General features: G+C 43.2%; 1 protein-coding gene across 4 annotated transcripts in view; it reads left to right on the top strand.

Moving 5' to 3' along the window:
- Window positions 1–61: 61 nt before the first annotated feature.
- meis2a (Meis homeobox 2a) overlaps window positions 62–24,886 on the top strand; it is an 89,598-nt gene continuing 64,773 nt past the window's right edge. For all 4 annotated transcript variants that reach the window (XM_042500278.2, XM_088087067.1, XM_042500280.2 and 1 more), the window contains exons 1-8: window positions 62–198; window positions 448–1,294; window positions 1,763–1,989; window positions 3,483–3,624; window positions 3,889–3,939; window positions 4,356–4,406; window positions 4,873–5,022; window positions 13,664–13,778. In XM_042500278.2, the coding sequence (XP_042356212.1) occupies window positions 1,283–1,294; window positions 1,763–1,989; window positions 3,483–3,624; window positions 3,889–3,939; window positions 4,356–4,406; window positions 4,873–5,022; window positions 13,664–13,778 (748 nt within the window). In that variant the 5' untranslated portion in view covers window positions 62–198; window positions 448–1,282. The remainder of the gene's footprint in view (window positions 199–447; window positions 1,295–1,762; window positions 1,990–3,482; window positions 3,625–3,888; window positions 3,940–4,355; window positions 4,407–4,872; window positions 5,023–13,663; window positions 13,779–24,886) is intronic.

Raw genomic sequence — 24,886 nt, 5'->3', positions numbered from 1 at the left:
GAAACATACAAAATTACTTTCTCCACAAAAGCTTTTTTTCCCTCTTGGAAAAGTTCATTCTGGGCTTAGAGGGGTGCTGCGTGTCGTTTAATTTGCTAAAAAAAAAAAAAAAAAAGCAGAGAGATAATTAGCTGTAAGATTAGGAGGTATTACTGAGATATTAGGCACAGCAGCTTATAAGCACAAAACAGATAACAAGTAAGCGTCATGCTTTTGTATTAATCTCAGCTGTGAAGATGTTTTATAATATTTTGTGGATAAAAGTTCAAATATGTATCTCTTATAACCGTGCGTAAAAGTTTGCATGCGTAATTGTGCGTTAAAATAAACTTTTTACTCTAAATCATTATTCATGTGTTGAATATTATGTTTGATTTGAGCTGCAGTCGATGTGTCCGCGCTGCTAAACCTTCCTCATTCAGTCTTCTCTTGCCTTTTTTCCTTCAGGACTCTTCACGGCGCAAAAGAATTGGGTGGGAGTTTGGAGCTGTGTTTGGCTTTTTTACCCCCAGTGTGGAGTTGAAGCCGTCCCTGCGCCTCGCATATACTCTGCATATCACAAGATTTGGTCTCTCCTCTCTCTTTTCTGGAGCTGCTGTAGGACTGGCTATGGCCACCGCTACTTCCGGGATCCGTCATTTCATTCGCCCACCGCTCAGCGCTGCGAACTGACTCTGTTTCTATAAGCAAGCTAGCAGCCAACCTGCCAACACTCGCTGACACTCACTCATCTCAGTCTCGCCAGATAGACGAAATACCTACGGGGGAAAAGAAAGAGAAGATCTGAATCGCAATCTCTTAATTTCTTCAGCTTTTTTTCTTCTTCTTTTTTTACAGTGATAATAAAACAAGATAGCGATCTGGAGGCATTAAAGGAGACGCGGACTTGCGGGATGAAAACGGACTAAAAAGATTCGCCCTTCTCTTGAACATCATCACCAACCGTCATTCATTCATTACCTTGACAACCTCTGGCTTTGATTGACAGCTGGAGTGGCAAAAAGCCATGAGACACGACAGTTTAGTTACATGCAGGTTGTTGATGGGCCGATTGTAACCTTCACTTTGGCGCATTTTTTTCTTTTTCTTTTTTCCGAGGAAAGAGGGAAAACAAGAAAAATTGCAAAACTCCCCGATGCTTCGCTTTCTACTGAACCACACTGGCGAATAGGAGAAGTCGCAAAGTTGGTTGAAAAAGGAATCTTGCCTCTAAATCACTTTCTAAACGGGACTGGGATATTAAATATACGACAGATTCAGGAGTTTATTGGAGCGCAGCCTGATGGCGCAAAGGGTAGGTTTTAAATCTCCTACACTTACCTGTTTCAAATCCACTGTAGGGAGCCACTCGTATCGATAACCTCTTGTCGGGTGGTGGCAAATTCACAAAGTATTCATATCAAAGCGGCTATATTTGACATTTTTGCAGCGCCCTTACTCTTCAAGCAAAGTGACAGCCTCTGCTCTCACCGACAAGCCTCCACGACAGTCGTGGAGCAGTTTCACAGGAGACTCCAAACTAATTCGCTCTTTTCACCCACCAAACTCTCTGTCGGGGAAGTTTTAATGTTTTTGGTAATGACAAAGCGTTTATCAGATACCATATATATCACTTTTTCTGTTCTCGCTGCAGCGCATTTTCACACTTTGCGTATATTCAAAACAACACGTCATGCTTTTTTTCTTCCACTTTTCACATTTGTTTAAAAAAGTAACCGAGCAGCCCGGCTGACTTTTGCTCTGATTTTTATTTTATTCTCAGTACGATGAGCTGGCCCACTACGGTGGGATGGACGGAGTCTCGGCGTCGATGTACGGGGACCCGCATGCTCCCCGGCCGCTTCCCCAGGTCCACCACCTGAACCACGGACCGCCGCTGCACGCCAGCCAGCACTACGGAGCCCACGCTCCTCATCCAAACGTTATGCCCACCAGCATGGGCTCTGCTGTCAACGACGTTTTAAAGAGGGATAAAGATCAAATTTATGGGTAAGGTTTGCACGAGCCAAATCCGTGTGCAGTTATTTATTTTCAGAAGTTTTCAGCTTTTTTTTATAACTTGGTTTTGTTGGAGTTTCTCTTCCAACACGAAATTCAAATTTTCTTCAGCATTAACCGCAGTTTTTGAGCGCTATTGTTGCTCGGGGAAGTTTTGTTGATGTGTAATTTTAGACGCATTGTAAGTTAGAGTAAGCCTCGAGCTTGAAGCTATAAAATAATATAGAAGCTCTCTGTGTACGAGCTCTAAAGTCACAGGAAATAAAATATTCTAAAAAAAACTATTTTCAACATCACAACAATTCTTCCACGTTTTAAAGTTAGCTTCAATATACCAACCCGTTATTATTTCTCTATCCTTAAAATAGTCTGGACACATTTAAACGTCCTCTTTGCAGCCTGCAAAAACTTCCCAAATGTTTTCATATATCGTGAGACAGACACACACAGCGCGTCACAACGCACTGTGTGTTTTCAGAAATGTACTTTAATGACATTATTCTCAAACAATGATAGAAAACGTATTTAGACGTTCTGATAGTGATGATTGCAAACTTAAAAAAAAAAATATTTCCAGACGTTGCTTACTCACACACGTACACAGAAAGTGCTATAATCCACAGTGTATCATTATAATCTGGGATGTAGTGCAGAGTAAATCCTCTTCATCTTTTTTACTTACGTTTTCACACGCGGAATTCATGTTTAATACTGACACAAAATTAAATGACATAAACTAAGAAATTGAAAACAATTTATAAAGTTAACGTTTGTTCTCGAAATAGCATTTATATTTTGAAATTGTAATTTAGTTTTTAAAAATTATTTAGTGACTGTTTGTCTCATTACGTGGATTAAACGATAGTTAGACTTGTTTTTTTATTCACCCCTGGTTTACTTTTAAGGCTATAATTTTATTAGTAAAGACCTCGGTCCCCCAGCACGTTATTTAGTGTTACTGCAAAATTATTATTTCACTTATTTTTTTCAGACTTTAAATTTCTCTAAACTCCCACTGACTGCTGTAGAGTGTGTCAATCTTATTTTTTGTAAAGTTTTGTTCTTCTCAGCCGTTTCTTGTTTGCACTGCAAAAAATGTCAGTCTCAGCAGGACGATTAATATCACATTTAGTCTAAAATCCTCCGATTTGTCAAAAAGCGAGGAATAACAATGTTCCAGATACATGTTTACACATTGCAACCAGCTTCTAAAAAGAACCTTAAATACAGATTTTATTGTTTTAGTTGTTGTCTGCATTATATTAAAACGCGGTCCTTTTTTAAAAGCAAGTGTGTAAAAACTTCCGCGGAGTAAAAGTAAAATTATCTCATCCAAACTGTTATGTTTGTCAGTTGTTTTATGTAAAGTAAGAATTATTAGGGTTAGGGAGCCGTCTCATGTGCAGGTTGCTTGGGTATTTTTTGCAGTGGGCATTGTGGAGCCGGTGTGCTGCTTGTACTCAGGCTGTGTTTCCTTCTTGCAGTCACCCTTTATTCCCACTGCTCGCACTGGTTTTTGAGAAGTGCGAGTTGGCGACGTGTACTCCGAGGGAGCCCGGCGTAGCAGGCGGCGATGTCTGCTCCTCAGACTCCTTCAATGAGGACATTGCAGTCTTTGCCAAACAGGTCAATCTAGAAATATATATATATTTATATGTAAAAGAATACATATATTGTAGATGTTGGCTGCGTCATGGCGCATAGTTTTCTCCCTGCTTCATATTTATTTTTTGCAATAAAACTTTCCATTGTTATGATTAATGAATATTGCATAATCTCTGCAGAATTTCCACTGAGAATTATACTTGCAGGCTACATTTCAGGACGGAAATAGACACTTTACGCACGTTTCATGCCAAACTAACTTTAACATTTGGTGTTTCATTTTAGGTCCGAGCAGAAAAACCTTTATTTTCATCAAATCCAGAGTTGGACAATTTGGTAAGCCTTTCTTGTCTCTCAATAATAACGACAATTGCCGCTTCAGTGCGATTTACGCTTTTGCCTTGTTTTGGGGATTGTCTGGAGTGTCCGCAGCATTACGCAGTAAATATGTGAACATGTGATTAAAAGTTCCGCAGAGATGTCAGATCAGTTATAAAGTGAAGCTGTGTGACCACATTTTGCCGCTGTCAGAGCTCAGTCTTCCCATCAAACTGACCAGACTGACCAGTGTGTGTGGACCAGTTAGTTTGTGAAATGCAGATTCATTGTTAAGTTAAAAAAAAAAGCTCTTGCTGGCTGTATTTGCACTCTTATAGCGGGTGGATTATCATATTATATTGTTGTGTAAAAAAAATAAGAAGAACGCTGTAAATTTTATGATATGAATTGTGTGTATTTTGCATTTTTTCCAGATGATACAAGCCATACAAGTATTACGGTTTCACCTCTTGGAATTAGAAAAGGTAAATATTATAATTTTTCTTCTGACGCATGCGTGCGCAATCACACTGTATTTCAATGCAAATAATATTATAAATAATATTCAGTGATAATATTTAAAAGTAAACTGGCATGCATTGGGAGAAAGTTTTTTATTTTGCATAAAATATACATTTTTATTTACCCAACTATATGTGACTATTGATAAAATATGTGAGCCACTTTGCTCACGTTGCACATTGTTATCGACCCGCAGATTTAGTTTCATCTGCTTATTATTCCACCAGCTCGCGACATGTCGTTTATTATTATTATTTTTTTTTGTCGTTCAACTTGTTGCTGGAGTCTCAGGAGAATAATAAGCACTGCAACAGTTTCACTATTGTTTCCTCGACGCCGATAATGCCCCTTAATTGGAGTTATTCTTGGACTGGCTGTTTCCCCATCCTGAAAAAAAGGTGTTTTCTTCCTTTATTTTTTCCTCCTTAGGTGCACGAGCTCTGCGACAATTTTTGCCACCGGTACATCAGTTGTTTGAAAGGAAAAATGCCAATAGATCTAGTTATTGACGAACGGGATGGCAGCTCAAAATCAGATCACGAAGAGCTCTCGGGATCGTCGACTAACCTCGCAGATCACGTAAGTAATAGCGTTTTATTTTCACAATGAGACGTGCTGTTTTTGTCTCTGCGTGCGCCTCTGCTGCTGATAGACAACACCGGGGCATGCATTATTTTAAAAACACAATGCATATGAATAATCGGCTTGTTTATAGATAATCAGATTTGTGTGATGTGTCTCATAATGCCAACTTTTTTGGGGGGGAGGCTACTTAGCCCTATGCTTGGTGTGTGTGTGTGTGTGTGTGTGTGTGTGTGTGTGTGTGTGTGTGTGTGTGTGTGTGACCCTGCTGTGCCATCAGTAAATAGAGCATGCTCTGTTCTGCAAGGAAAATGTGCCGATCGATGTTCTAAGGTCAAAAGCTAGATGTGATACAATAGACTGAGTTATTGTTTTAGTCTTTTGATTAGGGGCAGTCATGCGTGCATAATGCGTCCGTGCGTGCGTGCGTGCGTGTGTGTGTGCAGTGAAGTGGAGTGTGCGCGTGCAAATCGCTGCCGTGCATTATGGAGAGTTGCAAAAAAAACGTGAGGCAATTATCTGTTACGCAGGTTTAACGTTAAAGCAGGGTATCAGCGCTAAGCTTTAGCTTTAGGCCAATATTTAAAAAGAAAAGGGCTTTATATTTGGGGGCTGTGGGAGCTGGATATGGTCTGCGCGTAAAGCTGTGGATTTTTTTTTCTTGCTGCAGAGGTGGAGAAAGTGGTAGCCTATTGAAATAGATCTCAGAGCTAAAGGCTTACCATCAATGTCAAGTTCACAAGGCATCTGATGGTTCGTCTGGAGGCCTTCCATTGCTGTTGATGTTAATGTGTTTAATTGTTTCGTATTGATTGCCGTGTGGTTTGCTCTGCAGTGGCTCTCTCCTCTGCTCCCCGTTTTATGGCTGCAGGCTCCATAATGCTGAATTCAATTATATGCACCTGAAGTACAGTAGCTTTAAATTTGAAGATCGATTCCCTGGTTTAAATCGTGCATTTTCGGTGTAATAAACACAACCCCCCCGCAATATGGATCGAGCTGACAGTGTATTATTGAGTTGATATTTGTGAATTATTGCGTCTTGCATGCCTGTGATAAAGCTAATGTTTTGGTGGAGGGCGGGCTGTTTCAAGCAAGTGAATATCTGTGCAGCACAAGGCCAAGCCTATTAGGAATTAAAGCAGATTTAAGTGTTATGCAAAGTCACTGCGCTGCATCTGTTGGGTCTGGCTATAGGCCTAATAGCAGCGGATTCCCCCCGTTTGAGAGCCCGGCGCGTTTACACGGCCACGCAGCACCACCGCACAAGGTGAATTAAACCATAATTAGAGCGAAGATGACGATGGTCGGTTTGAGTCAAAAACGGCAATATTGTGGTCCTCCAACACAAGTGTAGAAATGAGGCATGCTGTTGTTTATATTGTGGAGATTAGATAAACTAGCCTGTTTAGTTTCATGGCAGATGGCTGATACTCAAGCCAATTTCCAATGGTGCCTCCCAGTGCTCAGACACCATCTTTGTCATCAGTCCACTTTGGGAGAAATATTTTGATCATTAGAAAATTAGATATGCCAATAAAGCAAATCAGGAGCAGCAATAAACAAAGAAGGTTCCACAGCAAGTCATTTATCTTGGAGTCATTTTGAACTGACCACCTCATTAGGTATTTAAGTTTTGAGGGATTTATTTCACTTCTGTGGCACTGGTGAACTTTTTATTGCTGGGGATGAATTTGACAAAAACAGCAGAGTTTTTTTTATTTCCTTTTTTTTTCTTTCTGTCTGAGCAAAGGGTGATTTTGGAAACATACACACTCAAGCTTATTTCTTTCATGTATAAAATACAATGCCTTATTTTTGCACAGTGTGTGAGAGCATGTGTGCACCTCATGAGGCTTCAGTGTAGATAATAATTGCAAAAAGTGAAACGATCATTGCACAGTGCCGTCATAAGCCTTGTAGTAAATAGTTAACTTCTCCAGCAGTAATATCCGTGTCTAATTGAAAGGGTTCCAGCTTTTCATGCCCCAAAAATGTGTTTTGAATATCGGAAACAATGCACAAAAATGCATTTGGCTGCAAAAACTGTGCCGCTGGATGGAAAGCAATTCCTGTCCTACTTGTCTTGATTTATTTATTTTATTTATTCATTTGTATTTGGCTCTATTTTATTATTCATTTCTGTCCTCGCTTTCTCATTGAGGGAGAGGAAAGGGGGTTTGATAGTTAGATATGCTAATTTATTTAGTTAGAATCTCTCACGTCCATTTTTCTTTGCTTTGATATGCATTTTTAATATATAGCCCTGGGCTACATCTCATTTGGTGAAAGTTGGTTTTTCTGGAGATGATGAGGCTCTTCACTGTGAAGGAGGCGGCACGTTGAGCTTGTTTGTGTGTATGTGTTTCCCTCCTTTTTTTTTTTACCTCTTTCTGTTTCCCTCCTCTCGTCTCTTGCTACCTGACAGCGGAGCATAATAAGCACAGTTTTATTTACACTTGAATGCAGCATTGTCTTAGAGATGATTGGATTATGGTATAGTGAGAGCAGGATGAGGCCTTTGCTGACACTGTTGATTTCTCTTATTCGCTTGCGGTGACTATCTCAACCATGTAGCCCACCCAAGGCTTCCTAACTCATCACCCCTCCTCAGATCAACCCCATCCCCAATTAAAAGAAAAGAAAAAAAAAAAGATGTTGTATTACACATGAAGGGTGATGGAGAGAAGGAAAGAAAAAAACACAGCAGTGTAGATTTGTAAACGGTTGATACAGTGTGTGTGTGTGTGCTTGTCAATGCTTTGCTCTCTTGTCTTTTAATTAATGAATAAAATTTCTGTCTCTTCGGTGCTACATCCAATTAGGGAGGCAAATAGAATTAACAGTGTCTGAATATTATCTGTTCTAATGAATTAGCCTTTGTGTCTTCTCGTGCTATTGTGCCGCTTCTCCGGTAAAGCTTACATATTAGCAGAAGGCTTTTCATTTCCTCCATGCATATGCATTACGCTTTTGAATTTCTGCACAGTTTCAGGTTTGTTCTACTGAAAAGTGTGTAGGATTTGCAGGTCCCGGCGCTTTGTTTTGGAGAGCTTTCCTCAGGGAGTGATAGTAGTTCCCATAGAGGTTATGGCGGAGCTTATCTTGACCCTGCATGGCTGGAAAGGGAAGAAGGAGGAAAAAAAAGCTTTCTGTTTACATTTGATTCTCTGCTACAGGCTGTAAGCACATTGGTCAGGCATGGTGATGTCACAGGTTGGGCCAAGTAATAGTTCATCTTGTGCCCATGCAGTAGTTTAGTGTGCGTGTCAGCCGAGATGGGTGCTCAGTAATGTCCTGTTTCTGTACGTCACTATGCACGGTGCAGCAGACTCTCCGCCTGTGGACAGAGAGCCCTCGGGCCGAGCCGGCCTGCTGAACCGTGGAATTTCTCCGTTTTGGAGGTGTTCTAATTCAACTAGCTTTGTTCTCCTCAGGGACCGAGTATGTTTGGATCCCCCCTCACACACACACACCACCACTTTCTCATGAAAACAGTGCAGCGTTGACTTGGACCGCTCTGTCTGTTCCACACAATTGTTTTGTGATGGTGGGATGTCTGGCCTTACATTTCCTATTTGATTAGTGCTCAGAGGCAGGGCCCTGTTGGCAGGCATATCTAATCATCGCTGCCGCGGCTGGAGAGAGAGGCTCGGCTCACTTGTTGCATCTCCCACACTCCCCTTCCTTTCCCTGCATGTACTATGCTGTTAAAGATTGCAATGAAAACAGTTGCTGGACAGTCTTTCTGGAATCATGAGATGCGTGTATGTTGATTATGTTGATTATGTATTGAAATGCAACATACAGTTAATGTTAGTACAGACATACTCTCAGTAAAACAAAAATCACCTTTACAAAAATAACAATGTTCCGTTTTATTGATATTATCAGAAATGTGTAAATTAAATTATTTTATTACTGAGGTCATATTTAAAAGTGGTATGGTAATGGACTTTTTTTAACCCTTGCCATTCACATAATATGAGGACATAGGTGTATATTTCTTTTGTCATTTGTGCCCCCCCCTCCCCCATTAGTACAAAACTTACTTAATTTAACTGTGTTTTTATTATTGAGTTCATAGTTAAAGGTGGTACTGGACTGGATAATTTTTTTATCCTTTCCATCCACATACATGAGAAAATGGGGAGAGGGGGGGTTAACTGTGTGCAGGATATTAAGTGTTCGATTAGTAAAATTTTCTAGCAGAGGGCTCTTCAAACCGGTGTCATATGTGTATGTCCTTTCCCAATCATAAAACAAAACCTACACCCTTGCTTGAGGTAGCAGAATATTACAAAACACCTCTCCGTATACTGCACTACAGTTTGATGTCACCACTAACTATGACCTCAATGCTAACACATAAAATGTAATTAACACCTCCATGACAGTGTCAACAAAAAACAATAATTATAGGCATCTTATAAATACACGTGATGGCAGTACAGTTGTATTATTATGAATTGTACAGGTGTACATAGTAAAGTTGCCTTTAAGCATATTTTACACACTCATATTTTAGGATAATTTGTTACAAGGATAACTGACAGTAGCATGATCTATAACGGCTTATGTGTTTTATTTTTACTTTTGGAATAATCATTTTGATGTGTGTTCTGTAGTCATGTAATGTGCCGTTCACTACAGCAAAAAAGGTTGTTTTTGCCCTAGAGAAAGTTTTGCAGCATAAATATAATCACTCAGTCCCTGGTGTCTGTTAAAACACGCTCCGGTGAATTATTAGCTGCTAAATTAAGGACTCTTTATATTCTAGATAATTGAGGGTGTTGTAAACACTCAGTTGTTCAACAGGGGTGTACCCACACTTTTCTTAAGAGGCTGTGTATAATTACGAGCTCAGCCCAACAAAAAATGTGAGGACTTTTTTCTCTGTTTACTTTTTTTTTTTTTTTAATGTAGCAAGATGTGTCTTGAAATGTCAGCTGGCGCTATGATTTACGGTCCTGTGTGTGTTTTCTGGTGCGTCAGCGATTCTGTACATGTTCAGCACACAGGACTCCTGTAGCTGCAGTGCAACACACACACACACACACACACACACACACGTGAGGCTAGTCGTTCTCAGCCTACCTCACAGATTTCTTCCCTTTCCTCCGGGTTCCAGGGGAATTTGAGGGAAATTCAATGATGCCGCTAAATCAATTTTATTTGAAATTCCTAGGGATGTAGGCAGAGTGCAGGGAGGGAAGTGAGATTGTGCCAGGCAGGTGTTTGTAAATGAGAAACAGGGGACAGGAGCAGAGGAGACAGCAGCATTCTCCTGCTCTCCTGTGGCCTGGCTCCACTACAAGCCTTCCTCCCCATATTGTCTCCTGCTTTTATATTAATTACATCTTGTATTATCAGCTGCCAGTTGCTAACCCCAGCAAATAGAAAAGGCTGCCCCAAGAGACCACGCTTCTTTTGTATCTTATTCTCTATCTAGTCCTATTGTGCTTGTGTGTGTGTGTGTGTGTGTGTGTGTGTGTGTGTGTGTGTGTGTGTGTGTGTGTGTGTGTGTTCCCGCCTGCACATGTATGTGCGTTAGCTTGCTGGCGTTCTCCTCCTCCTCCTCCTGGTAACACTGCTCTTTAACACAATTAGTGAAGAGCATGGAATGAACCATGTTTGACTCCTAATTATGCCCAGCTTTAGGGAATAGTCACATGAGCTACAAGCCTTTTTTTCCCTCTTTTGCTTCTTCCTCACTTTCCTTTTTGTCTTCTTGTTTAGGTTGAAGAAGACTGTTTGGGTGACATGGTTTTTTTTTCTTCAACTTGTTTGAACTTTATCAGACCCACGAGGGTTGTGACAAAATGGTTGTGTGTGTTTGCATTGCGCGGTGTCTGCTGATGCACCCTCCGTAGCTCAGAGAGGCCCACTAAATTATTCATGTGGAGGAAAGGCTGTTGCTTTTGTCGCCTTGTTGAGCGTGGAAAGTTAACGCTTTTGTTGTGATATTTGTTGTCGTGTTTTGCAGACGCAGGGGTTATGAATGAGAGGTGACTCGCAGGTATTAAAAGAGGAGCGTGTGCTTCATTAAAGATACTGCACTGCTGTATTAGTAGGTCATATAAACTGCTGCGGTCTGCTTTTTTTTAACCCAATAAGAAACAAAATAACAAAGCTTTATATATATCTCTGCATACAGGCCCATTAAAGCCACAGGGTAGCAAATCACAGCAAAATATCATTCCCTTTAACACCATTAGCTGAGGTGTCTTTGAATTTAATTTAGTGCCAGCGCCATTAAAAATGACACATTACTCTGCAATGATAGCTAAATTAAGTCCTATCGATTCAGCTGTTGCATTAAAACCGTGCTGTGGCCGTAGCTGGCAAGTGTTGGAGAGAGAGAGAGAGTGTGTGAGAGCAGCAAGCATAGTTTTTCAGGTCTGTCTCGCATCTTGCCGGCAGTGTGAGGAAGTAGAACCCAGTCATTTTCTTCTCTTGGAACAACAACAGCCCGTTCGGAGAGCCGCTCTGCCTAAATACATTATGCTCTCTGGGAGTCTGGGATTTTTACCTCCTTGTTCCATAGGACAGAATTAGACTGTTTTCAGAGGGTTGATTGCCTTTTCCCACATTAGTAATTTTACTCAGCATATGCTGCGTTGAGAATAACAGTTCCCATGAAGTACGCCATGTGTCGATCAGAGGGCCAGAGAGTGAACACATCACAATCATCCAACCCTCTCCAGAGCGGGGACACTTCTCCCTCTGCTCACTCTGGAGGGCTCAAACCCACGCACGGGGCTATTGTTCACCCTGTCTTCGCACCCCTCTTCTGAGCAATTCTCCAGGCTCTTTATCTGATTGCCATCCGGTGAACAGCTGACGCTGAGAGGGCCTTGAGTGGAGCGGAGGGTCTGAAGGGCCTTGTGTGTTTCTGTCTGCTGTTTTCAGCTCCAAGCTGTTTGAGAAAACAGCCCTCCTTCCCCAAAAAACTTAGCAGATAAAAGGGCCTTGCTCACAGGCAATAGCAGCAGCCTCGCCTCCGCAGCAGAACAAGCAGCAGCACATCAGGACTGCGCACCCAGGGGAGCTCGGCAGCCGCTTGTCTTATATCCTCTGTTTCCCTGCAAACCTCCAGTAGTCTCCAGGCGCAATCCTGTCTGTCCTCCACCAGTACAGCTCACTCTGACTGGGGCACCAAAAGCAGGCAGAGCAGGCTCCTCTCTGGCGGGGGCTTAGGGAAAAGAAGTTCATCAGGAACTGAAGTTAGACAAAATGGTAAAAAATGGTCTCTTTCTTGGAATATTCTGTGTACATTTTCCCCTGCTTTCGTATGTATGTATATGTGTTTGTGTGTGTTTGAGGGAGAAGAAAAAAAACCCATAGCGGGAACTGAGAAGTGGGTTGAGGTTTGTGGGAAGCCTTGGTGCAGGCCTGTGTTTGTTTGGCTTGGGCTCTGCTCAAGGGGCCGCTTCTCTCGAAGGGCCCCAGACAACGCTGAGCTTACGTTCGCCAACATTTTGTCATCGTGCTCAGGTGACAGGTTAAATTGGGAAAGACTAGCTGGGGCTGTGTGAGCTATGAAACTGTATCAACTTTGTGTGTTGGATTGTGAGTGTAGTAAATGACGTGATCAGTCTGTCCCTCTATTGCTTGAATGGCAGAGGAAATTCCACCTCCAGCCTGCCTTCATGTGGCACTGATAAAGCCTTTCCTGTACAGTAGAAAATCCTGTTTCCCTGTGTGTACCGACAGGGCAGTGGGAATGACCAGGAAAGAGAAGAGGAGGAGAAGGAGAGAAAATGAGCAGGGGAAGGAAAAAAAGAAAGACGCCTTAAAAAGCTATGAATTTGTTTATGGACATTTCTTTGAAGTTATCCAGCAGAGATTTAACACTTTTTTCCAGCATGTGTTTGTATATAGAAAAGTGAGTGTGTGTGCATGTGTGTTTATACTTCTTGCTCTATTATGTCATTAGCATGTGTGCGTAAGTGTATTTCTGCAGGCCCTCTGTGGGCGTGTGTGTACGTCGGTGTGGGCGTGTGCACATTTTTGGCAGATTAGCGGGAGAATCACTGTCATATCTTATTTTCATTTCTGACAGTGGTAATGATTAATGGCGGCTGTGGTGTGTTTGGACTTTTTACCTCTATATTTCTCACTTGACACGGAAGTCTCAATTGGTTATGGTATAAACGAACTCCACTGGGTTCTGCCATGTGTGTTTAGACAATTACTCACAAGTGCTCCACTTGCAACGTTCAAAATCAGACGCCACATTAACAGTGCTGCGTTTTGCTCTCATGCATTAATGAAACACTTTGATTACAGTGTTTTGACTTATTGCCAGCTGCTTTAGTGCATTAGTTACTTTCTGTTCGTCTATGATTTTAGTGGCATCCCTGATTGTCTGCTAGCTGGGAATAAGGCGATGGGGCTCTTCGCCCTGCCAGGAGAATGTAAGCAGGCCAAGGACCTTCACAGTGCCTGTAGACTCTTACAGATGTCACTCACTTTTCCAGCACACTCATATGGTCTCGCTCTTTCTCTGTCCCCCCCCACCCCCCCCCTTCCTGCTCTCTCTGCTCCTGGTTTGCGGTTTGGACGGGGGAATGTGGATGGATGCACGGATGGATGGATGGATCCCACGCTCGCTTTCTCTCTTTTCAAACCTCAGAACCCAGCTTCCTGGAGAGACCATGATGACGCCACCTCCACACACTCAGCCGGCACACCGGGGCCCTCCAGCGGGGGACACGCTTCACAGAGCGGTGACAACAGCAGCGAACAAGGTGAGCCAGCACAGAAATGGGCATGCATATGCACACACACATACATATACACATGCAAGCACTTCTGCACTCAAGCACACATAAACATACACAGGCACAGGTCCATGCGGGACATATTAATCATCATGCATGGGTAGAGTTGCCAACACTTCACTTTAACCCTGTCTAATGTGAGATCTACACTGAATAGATGGCACATCTCTCTATACACACATGTCCCAGTCCCTCCTTATGCACACTGGATTATCCCGCTTTTTGACTGGCGTCCATGTAAACACATAGTCACACCTAAAAATGAACACGCTTATCCACTGTTACACTTGCACGCAAATGCAAGCCACTGTAATACACCAACCTAGAAAAGGGCTTTCCAAAAATGTTGCTATTTACAGAGCTGAACAAAAGGCGGTGATTAATACTATATTTCTGCCAGTTCTTGCTTGCATTTAAACCATATTAACTTTGTGCACACAACAGCCCCTAATTATGTCTCAGTGAGCCTTCTGTTATCTAGTACACGACCTGCCAAACAGCAATAATGCATTTCAAAACAAATGTATTTGAAATTATTACAGATAGCTTGTGCAAGTCAGCTATCTGCCTTGTAGTTTTGTCACGGTCGCTATCAAATTTTGACATGTAAATTATCAAAAGCAGACGCTGTTAGCTGAATTTAGAGGTGAGGACGAGCATCAATACGTCGCAAGGTTAAAATTGTTTATTAAATGCAGCTGGAGAGAACAGATGATGAGCTCTTGGCCTTTCCTTTCTTGTCTTCCTCTTGTTTTGAATGCACCAAGATCTCCTTTCACTGGCGGCAGCAGAGTGTGTGTGTGTGTGTGTGTGTGTGTGTGTGTATGTGTCTCTTTCTGTATCCGTGTGTGTGTGTGTGTGTGTGTGTGTGTGTGTGTGCCCTCTGGCAGTGTCCACGGTTTTGCATGAAATTTCATCACACCGTCTACACACACAAACACGCTCAGATACACACTCATAACAGCTCGCTCACAGAGCAAAGCCGCTTGTCGCGTCCCGTTTGAAGCTATCGTTTAGCCGATAAGCAATCAAATGTATTGATGGGATGTGCGTCTGTGGTGGGGCTGTTTAAATCAACTTCTCTTCAGACAGAAGCTGCAGTTGAACCATTACTGACCACAGACTGAGGGCTGCAGGAGACCTCTGCGGTTGGCTGTGTCAGGACTAGTTGGATCACAAGGCTGTTGTCAGGCTAGTTGATGATAGCTAGGCTTTGGCTAAGCTGTAGGATATGTTTGTTTGACAGTAGAAGCATAATCAAGGAATGATGTACAATTACGTGACACTTGTTTGATCCTAATTTGGAATAGTCTTCTTTTACCTGCTCCCTGCATGGTGAGCAAAGCAAAGGAACAATTGCAGAAAAAATGAGAGAAATTGCTGCAAATTAGATGTTGAATTGTCTGATATTGAAGTACTTAAGACACTTATAATTGCAGGTTGGAAGACAAAGCAGAGGTGGAGTTTTTGCACTCATCTTTGCAATTGCATGGGAGATGAAGACTGCAGGAACAACAGAGAGAGGAGGGGGCAGGATGAGAGAAAGAAATGCACTGCCTATTGATTATCTTACACACATAAGTACAAGTGACCTGTAATCCACAGAGCACTTATCGACTCCTCTCCCCACCGTATCCAGTAACAGTGGATCAATACGGGCCAAAGACAGTTACGGTACAGCACCGTGCACCGGGCCAAGATAGGCTTGGACTAGATCAGGGGCCAGAGCCTGACCTACGCTTAAGAGCGCTAACTGCTAGATCTTTCATGGTAGAAACAAAGTATAGAATAGAGGCAGATATTTAAAAAGAGAGTCGAGAGGTGAAAGAGTAGAGAAGGTGAAAAAGTATGCAGAGCAAGAAAAAGAGAGAGAGAGAGGGCAGCTGATTTAATGGTCTAATGAGGCCGTCCTCCAGCCAGTTGTTTTGTGTGAGGCATGCTCTGACCTTTCGCTCCGCTCGGGAGCCCCGCCGCCTCATTTTTCACATTCTTGCAATTACGTTAACGCTTGAAGCGCTCGCTGACTCCCGACTCTGGCCCTTCCATTCTGACAGAGCACCCTTCCCTCCCCAACCTCTCCACCTTATCCCCTCCTCTCCCTCCCTCTCCCTCCACTCCACGCATGAACTCGCCTCCTATCTCAATACATTTCCACATAAAATTTGTAGTCCACACTCACGAGTCCACAGAGAAAATGTGAAATGTGTGCTTCACTTCAGTAATGGGGTCTTTAACAGCTTGGCCCCTGTTAAAAGGGGTGACGATGTGGATCAGTTGAGGAAGACAGAATGGATGGGAGAGAGAGAGAGAAAGGGGAGGAGAGGGAGAAAGAGTGAGGTGCTTTTTGGTTTCAGCTGCCAAGAAAAACATCAACTTTCTTCCACCATCTTCCATCTTGAAAGATGTGTTGTATGTCGGCCTGTGACTTGAAAAACATTTACTTCAAAATTGATCCAGAGGCATCCTTGTGTTGAATGTGACTCAATTTCTCCCCAAAATGGTTGTAAGAAGTAAAAAGTTTTAACTTGCTTCCCTTTTCCTTACCTTTCCTTCCTTTACCTTTTTAGTGCTGTATATACAGTGCATACAACTCAAGATGGGCTCAGTGAACAGAATTCACTTCCACATTCTTCAGCTTAGTATCTCAGCATCAAGCATTGCTCTGAACGGGTGCCAAAAAACAATTTAACAAGTGTGCAAATATGTATTGCCCCTCTTGTGGAATAATTTATTGTCAATCCGTAAACCAAGGTGAAGCATGCTCACAGCTGTGAGTAAAGACTGCCAGTTAAGGTTCTGACACATATGAAAAAGGTTTCAGTAAAATACTCAGATCAGTAACCTCCCCACCTCGCTCTTAACTGACTTTTTTTCCCTTTTCCTCAGAATTTCCCTCCAAAAAAAGAAAATATGAATTATCACCCTCCGGGCAAATTCTGCACTCTCACTTACTGACTCTTAGAGAGTGACTCCCTATGTTCTTGCTAGATAAACAAACAGCCGCGGTTTACGGGAGACGGTTCAAAAATGTAGCACACAATAACTTCATTGGCCCTGCTTGCACATCATTTTGATTAACAGTCCTTCTGGAGCTCCTCCAAGCTTATCTTGAAACATCAGAGACATCAGTTGCAGGGAGTTAAACTTGATGAATGTGCGTGCCTTAAGATAGCACTCGTTTCCAAGCAGGTGTCCGTAATATGTTCAAACACCCAAAAGTGTGATGAAGCAGCAGGATGAAGTACTCATGCCCACACCAAACACAGTATGCACTCAGTCATGAACTGTAAATCCTCAACACTGATTCAGCACGGTAGGTATGTATATGTGTGTGTCTGAGTGTGCCTCAGCTCCAGTCCACACTTGTAATTATTAGCTATGCATGAAGACCAAAATCCACGTTGACATCTTGAGTGGTGAGCAAAAGGGGCTTTCTGTACAATTCTGCTGGAGATGGAAAAGGCTCAACAGAAGAGAGGAGAAAGAATTTTGTACATTTTCTCAGCAATTGAACAATCCCCACGCTCTGCGGATAGACAGACTCCCCAGAGAGACCCAGAGAGGCAGAGATGGAGAGGAAGGGAGGAAGAGAGGGAAAGCTTGAGTGTTCGGCTCCAAGGGAGCATGCTGCGCTTGATGGTATTGTGGTACATTTGTGTGTGAGTGTGTGTGTGTGTATGCGTGGGGAGTGTGGTGAGCTCCCTTGGCCCTGGCCAGGGGCCCCACTCAGCAAGGTCTTTGTGGTTGAGCTCACCAGAGGGGGGTCATTCCTGGTGGGGACACGACTTCGTGTGTCCGCCCAGAGAGCATGAAGGCCTGTTGAATCTGGCATTTTCCAGACCTTTGGCTTTGCTTTCTCTTGTGTGTATTTTTTTTTTATAGCTACACTTAAGGCTCAAGAAGATCCAAAAATGAGTGAGCTGAAAAAAATGTAACCACAACAGAAAGATCAGCAGAGTCTGCGCTAAACGCAAGATGGAAGCCTTGTTGCGTTTTATACCTCGGCTCTGGAGTGATCAGCGAGGTGTGTCTGTGTATAGAAAATATACAGTGTGTGTGTGTATGTGTGTGTGTGTGTTAGCTGGTTCCCTCTAAGTGCCTGTTAGAGTTTAATTTAGTGTAGTAATTAAAGCTGAACACTGGCCCATAAACAACAGATAAACAATAAAGCAGACCCAAGCCCTGCTGTTTCATGGCTCTCACTCCCAGCTGTTGGAGCACTGATAATTTTTACACAGTGCCCCCACCTCACCACAACACAATGCTGAAGCAACAAGGGTGTGTGTGCGTTGTAAATGTGTGCTCGGGTATATTTTAGTGAAAATAAAAGGGCCAAAGAAACACATAAACACACAGGATGTGTCCACTTCCCCTCACACAGAGAACCACAGTGGAGCAGAAAGTGTAAGAGGAACCACTTTAAACAAGCAGCTCAATGGCAACAGCAATCAAATAAACATTACACCAAGTGTAGCCATTCAACCTATAACGTGCAATGTCTCGCAATCAGCAAGTGCGCTTAAACAGAAAAAAAGCTAATGAGGATAACAGTGTTTCTCAAGAAGCTATGTGCAATTCTAGCCTTGTCACTACATGTCAGCCCCATGTTAGTCAGGTGTCTGCTGTGAAAACAGTGTGTCTGTCTGATGGTTTGTTGGGAAGGGGCAGGGCCATTGTTGAAAGCTGAGAAGAGTTTGCTGTGGAGGGGGAGAAAACACGGTACGGAGGGGATACTTTCATGATCCCATTAGCATAAGAGAGGCTAAATTATTCATGCCGAGTGCTTAATCTATGGGGAAAAGTATAGTTAATGCACATAGTTTTAAAATGGATCTCTCCCTGCCTCTGCTCTAACACCAGATTCTTGCTGGATTCAGCATTCGCGGGCATTTACGGGAACGGCTGTCACTCTCTCCCCTCCTGCACACACATATAGTACATGTGGGCATATGTGCACTCTTGCTTAAGCGCTGCTGCACTTGAAGCTGTTTCAAGGGGCTCTGCTCTCAGGCTCATCCCCTCTCTCCCTCTCTCCATAAGTCCTTTTCTCATCCTCTCTCTCCCTTTCCATTTATTCCTCCATCTCTCTCTCTCTTTCTCCCACCCTCCCTCACACTCCTCTCCTCTCTCACCCCTCTCTGTCTCGCTCTCAGTACCGCAGACTACCTGGCCCTCATCCAAAATGTGATTAAAGAGAATGATCAGCTCCCTCAGCTCCCTCCTTCCTTCCTCCCTTCCGCTCTCTCGCTCTCTCTTCCTTTTTTTTTAAAGTCTGTGTTTCTCCTGACCCTGTGTTGCGTTCTTAGAGTGTATAGATCATAAGAGGAAAAACACATGAAAAACAGCAAAAGCAAAAGGAATTGTAAAAGGATGCGGGCTGCCAGTAGAGTCAGCTCCACTTCCAGTAACATAGTCCCTCTACCCACAACATCACCACCACTCCATCCACACTGCAGCTTGAGCTTTCTCCTGTTTCTCGCTCTTCCTCTTATCGTCTCCTTCTTTCCACTCCTCTCTCGGCTCCAACTGGGGCCTGGTCCCTCTGGTCCATAATCATGAACAGGCCCCCGGTGCGACCCGGCCCAGCCCAGCCTGGCCTAGCTTGGCCAGAAACTGGGTCCCACACAGCAGGAAAGGCGCATTATCTGGGTCAGCCTAATGTGCAAACTAATGTTTGGAGGACATAGGGAAAAAATTACCCAGATTATTCTGACAGCAGCTGAGGAGAATGTCTGTTTTGCGCCATTAAGGGGAAAGCTTGGGGGAGACTTTTTTTTCTCTCTTTCTTTTTCTCTCTTCCTCTGAGATGAAGAGTGGCATATTTGGAAGTGAGGTGAGCGTAATTGAAAAGCAGAAAGAAAAAAGGTGTTGCAAGGAAGTAATCATGATTGAGATACAGTGACTATGTTTACATGCACAAAATAATTGTTTTTCCCTCATTTTGAAAAAGACAGTATTCCTACTTAGCCGTTTACATGGCTAATGAAAGTGATGATTTCACATGATGATATTCATGTTTACATACAGCTGTACGTACTCCGATAAATGTGCCCAAACATGCCACTCATTATTAGTTTATAGTTTCCTGCTGTTGGTGGACTTGTGAGCATGTGAGCACAGTCTCCCTCTTTCATTCCATCAACCGCCTTCTTGAAACAGGTGATATTGTTATATTTATCTGAAAACCTGTTGATATCCAAGTCTTTACAATGTTTAAAGTAGGTGTTCTTCTTTCAATCAGAACTTTGGGCTTCTCTTTTGGGCATGCATCTCTTACCCAGCTTTACAAACTGTTGGCAAGTTGGTTTGTTGACAATGTATCCATGACATAACACAGCGCTGAGCATTAACGGGCAAGAGGACGTGTGTCACAAACTGTAGTAAAAACCCCAAATGAGACCATAGACTGTAAAAATAATAGAAGTAGCTACTGTGACATCACCCACTGGTTTGTAGCCTCGCGTTTTGAAACCTTTTCAGCCATCTCCATCTTGGTTTTTTTGGCGCTAGAAAAAAAAACAAAGATAGAGTGCAGTGCTGTTGTGTCAGTTCATTATACAGTAGGTTTACACACCCATGTGCCTTTGCTGATTACTCCAGTGCATGTGGTGCTGATGAGGAGTGCACAGGGGTCTGATGTAATATGGCTAAAAGGGATTTGAGCGCGTGCCCCAAAGGGCATTTTCACGTCCATTAAAGCCGCCGCCGCTGTATTTTCACAAGGATGACACTGCTTCAGTTCTTTAAAGGGAGAGTGTTTTCCCAGGAAATTTTCCGTCTTGTTTCAGAAGGCTAGCCTGAAGGGGGTCAGCCAAGAAGTCACCCTTAAGAGGTGATAATCCAATTGCTCTAGTCCTCACCAGATTTGTTTTCCCCTTGTCTGGCAGTGTGTTTGCGTTTGTGTGTGTTTACAGAGAGTGTAAGCATGCGTGCGTGAATGTAATAGACATAGAATGGGAGGCAGAGGCAGCGAGATGCCACCGGTTTCTTCTGTGTCCAACCCCGGGCCCCATTCTAGATCAGAGAGAGGTTATGGAGGCCAAGTCTGTCAAAGGCACACCTGCAGGGAAACTCCAAAAAACCCCTGACTGCCAGCTTACACAGGACCCGTTTAAGGTGTGCTTATTTGGAGTTTAACCCTGACTTCAAATGTCCTTTCCCCTCTCTCCCCCTTTGTGTTTGACCAATGGGCCTTGTGCTCTTTTACTTTCTTTCCTTTCTTCTGCCTCCCTTGGCTCTTTAATCTCCTCCACCACCCCCACCCTCCCAATTCTCCTCCCCCTAATATCCGAACCCCACATCACAGCAAAGGTCCCTCCCAAAAGACAGCGAGCGGTTGAGTCGAGTGGCTTAGCGAGGCCAGCTCGAGCTTGTTCACTTGCTGTGTGGTTTTCTCTTGTGTAAACCGGGGTTTACACACTGAAGCATATTTGGAACCGAGCGACGCAGCTATACCCTACAGGTAGTGCTTTAACCATGCTGCCACCATCCAAGAGAGTGGGAGGATGATAAAGGAAGTGTGTTACAATCCGAGTTCTTCCCTCTCTGCCGCTGATTTTCACGCGCACATCTTTCACGTTTATGCAAAGCTTTTGAGGGCATTATGCAAGATAAGCTCATTTTCTAGTCTGATTCCCACTCTAGTACATGCTTTAATGACTCTTAAAGCCAAGGGCTGCTTTTTTAAGCATAATAGCAGTCCCGCGGTCTTGCAGTTTCCATGTAGCCAGAGTGCTTTTTCCACACCTGATCACTTTTGTTCACCCATTTTATGGCTATTGGGGAGCAGGCGGAGGTGAGCGATTTGACAGTGGTTAGTGCCATGAGCCCTAATGTTTATTGGAAGCGAACGTCTAATAATTTTTGATTACCCCAGAGGAGGTATTAGCCATGTTAGTCAGCAAGGATAATTTCTTATTTACATGCCCCAAGCAGTGAACACTCTGAAGGAACACTGGGGCTAAATGCGCAACAAAACGAATCAAACATGCCAAACGAGATGCTCCATCCTGGCTGGCTGCAGGGCTGAAGCTGAGAAAACCTTCATTATGCATTTACCATAATTCATTTAGAGGGTTATCAATTTGCAGAATACAGAGAAGATGTTTGGAGGGGGAAGTGAGAGCACCATATCAAACGAAAAGGAAGAGAAAAAGGAACAAGGGAGATGAAAAGGAGTAAGATATTCAGGGATAGCTCTGTGCCTGGATTTTTTAAAATGTTGTTCCAATTACACACTTTCCCATGTTCTGAGGCACAACTTGCATGTTAAATGCTGCAATCTCCTCTCTTTTACCAGTGTCACGCTCCGCCCCCCTTAAAAAAAGCAGAAGCTGATTTCCCTTTAATGAAAGCCATTTGGCACAGGAATTCTCTTCTATACAATTTTTGTTGAGATTGAGGCTACGCAGAGATGTTCTAGTTCAAATATTGTCTTTCTGTTCATTTAGGGGTTGCTCTTTGTTTGGCTTCTGCCCTGCTTACTCAAGGGCTTCTTGTATCTGTCTCTCAGTGTGGATTTCAGGACAGTTACTACATGTTTTCATTTTTCCTCTCCTGGCAACACGCACTGAGAGAAAAAAAAAGAAAAAAGAAAAGACCTTTAAAAGCATCTTTCCCTTCGCCATCAGGCAAGGATGACTAAGGCCCCATTAGAACAATCGCAGGAAACTTAGGGAGACGGGGAGTGTTTAAAAGAATGAAAGCAGCCTGAAAACAACACTATCTTGTGATAACCAGTGCTTTCTTTTATTATCTAAACACAAAAAACCTCCACCTTGGAAAAAATTGCACTCGCTCCGTTGCTTCATTCAAAAATAAAACAATGAAAAAGGGAAGACAAAAAAAGAAAAAACATTTAACATTTTCCAAAGTGAGGAGAGGGGGGGGGGCTGCATTGTTTAGTGCGAATGCTTACTCCCAGGGATGCAGTCCTTAGACAACTGAGTGTCTGCAGGAGACATCTGTGAAGCCTGACCTTGTGACCCCGGAAAGAATGCTCTTAAGGTGGGGGGAAAACTGCCTTTACCACTGCATCATGGCCTACAGGACAGCCCGACAGCGGCACAACAAACACAAGAAAATAACAACAGAGCAACAGTCGATGGAAAAAAAATGAGAATTAGGTGGTGGAAAAAAAAAGTCAGAGTGAGACAAGCAAAAGAGGGAGATACTGTAAATATAAAGAGAGAGAGAAAGCAATAGAGGGAGATAACATGCAGAGAAAACACAGACAGACGTGATCTGAATTGTGCCTCACAGGCCTGGCTGTCTCTCACTCCTTTACCCCCCCACACCCTCCCCCATGAGATCGTTTTCATCCTTTATGAGTCAAAAGGAAGCCCAGTTGAAAATGAAAGGTTACACAAGCCAGAGCCCGAGCCCTCGGAGTGAGAGAGGAGAAGATCCCTGCTGCAAGGGCCCTGCTGCTATTCAAAGCACCTGCCATTGTGTGGGCGCCCATCCAGGCCCATTGTTGTGCAGAAATTAGTCGTGCTCCCTTTGGCTCCCTTCGGCTCCAGAGGCATGCGGCAGACCCCCTTGTTGTTTTGGGTTCAGATACGTGGTCGGATAGATGCGTGGCCCCGGCTACCATCACCACTGGCTGTGGCCCTTTGCCCTCTCTCCCAAAGCACAGTATCATTCTGTTTTTTTCTCTCTCTCATCAGTCTCGAGAACACTTTCAGGCCGACATTCCTATAGTTTTCTCTCTTTTTCTTTTGTACTCCTACTCTCCTTTCTCCTTTGGTGTATATGCTTATTGTTCTTTGGAGCACCCTCATTATACCCATGGTTATATTTTAAGGGCCTCTCTCTTTGATTTTGGTCTCGTGGGGAGTGAGTGGTGGGCTGGTGGGAGCTGTAGGGCTGGCCCAGCTCTCCGGGCTCCCCAGCCAGCGTCTCGTAGAGTGGGCTTGGGGGTATTGTTGGGGCTGGGCACCGCTGCAGAAGCACTGGTGCTACAGCTAGTGCAAGGGGGTGGATGTGAGGGGAAAATTGAAAAGTCAATAACGAAGGCCGCGCAAAAAACAGGGGAAAGAAAAGAAGAGGGTGAAACAAAAGGAGATGGAGAGCTTCAAAAAGCTGAGAGCTATAGAGCACTGCTAATTAATAGCATCAGAGGAAGAGTTTTTTTTTCTTCCTTCTGGAACTTTAATGTTGCATATTAACTTGCAAGGCGAGGTGATTAGAAGCTCACATTGTGAGTCAGGTCCATTGCACTGCCAGACCAACTTACAGTGGTCATGTTATATAAGGAAGGACGGGTAATGGCTTATTTAGTGTACTGTAACACGTACAGTTAAAAACTGTTAATGTAGATCAGAAGTCTTCAACTTTTTTTTCAGGCCAAGGACTTGGAGAGATAGAGCAGGGACCCCCCTGAGTGCATATATGGTATAAAAAGGAGTTGCACTTTAAGAACATTAACTGAATATCTTCAGGTTTTCTGTCGTTTGGGCTGTGTGTAGCTGCTAAATCTGCATCAATTGTAGCATTGCTAGGTGCATTAGCCTCACCCTTTGTACATTCACCAGTGATGTCTGACAGTACAGAGTCTCTTGCTTGCAAACTTACAAAATGATCCATAGTGGCTCACAATTATGCTTGTACACTTATACAGGTAACTGGCCATTATGTTAAAAGAAAAGGTGCCTCACATTGATGTAGCTTTAGCTAGCTCACATGACTGCACAAAAATTCATGGGTAAGAGTCAGCCTATCAGTGAGTGCCGTCACATGAACTTGAATACAGCACTACCACAGCATATTACAGTATTACACTGTAATACCCCACATTCTACTGTAAAATACTGTGATAAATTTAACGGTCATATACCGTTAACCAGCAATGTAAATTACAGTAGACACAGTAACAGTCACAGTAAAATAACAGTAGGATGATGGCAACTACAGCTGCCAGTGGTTTACTGTCATTTTATGGGAAAAATTGCTGCAGAATAGAACATGAAAAACAAACAAAAAAACTACATATCCATTGCAAAATTCAGTTCTTTGGTCATTTCTGAAATTTTTGGTATTGAGTTGTGTTATATTGTATCTGTTTCTAATGTTTG

This window comes from Plectropomus leopardus, chromosome 14 (genome assembly GCF_026936395.1).
Source record: "Plectropomus leopardus strain MGB_pleo_1.0 chromosome 14, ASM2693639v1, whole genome shotgun sequence".
Lineage (NCBI taxonomy): Eukaryota > Metazoa > Chordata > Actinopteri > Perciformes > Serranidae > Plectropomus > Plectropomus leopardus.
The sequence above is the reverse complement of the archived record's forward strand: the minus strand, read 5'-3'. Positions and strand labels throughout refer to the sequence as shown.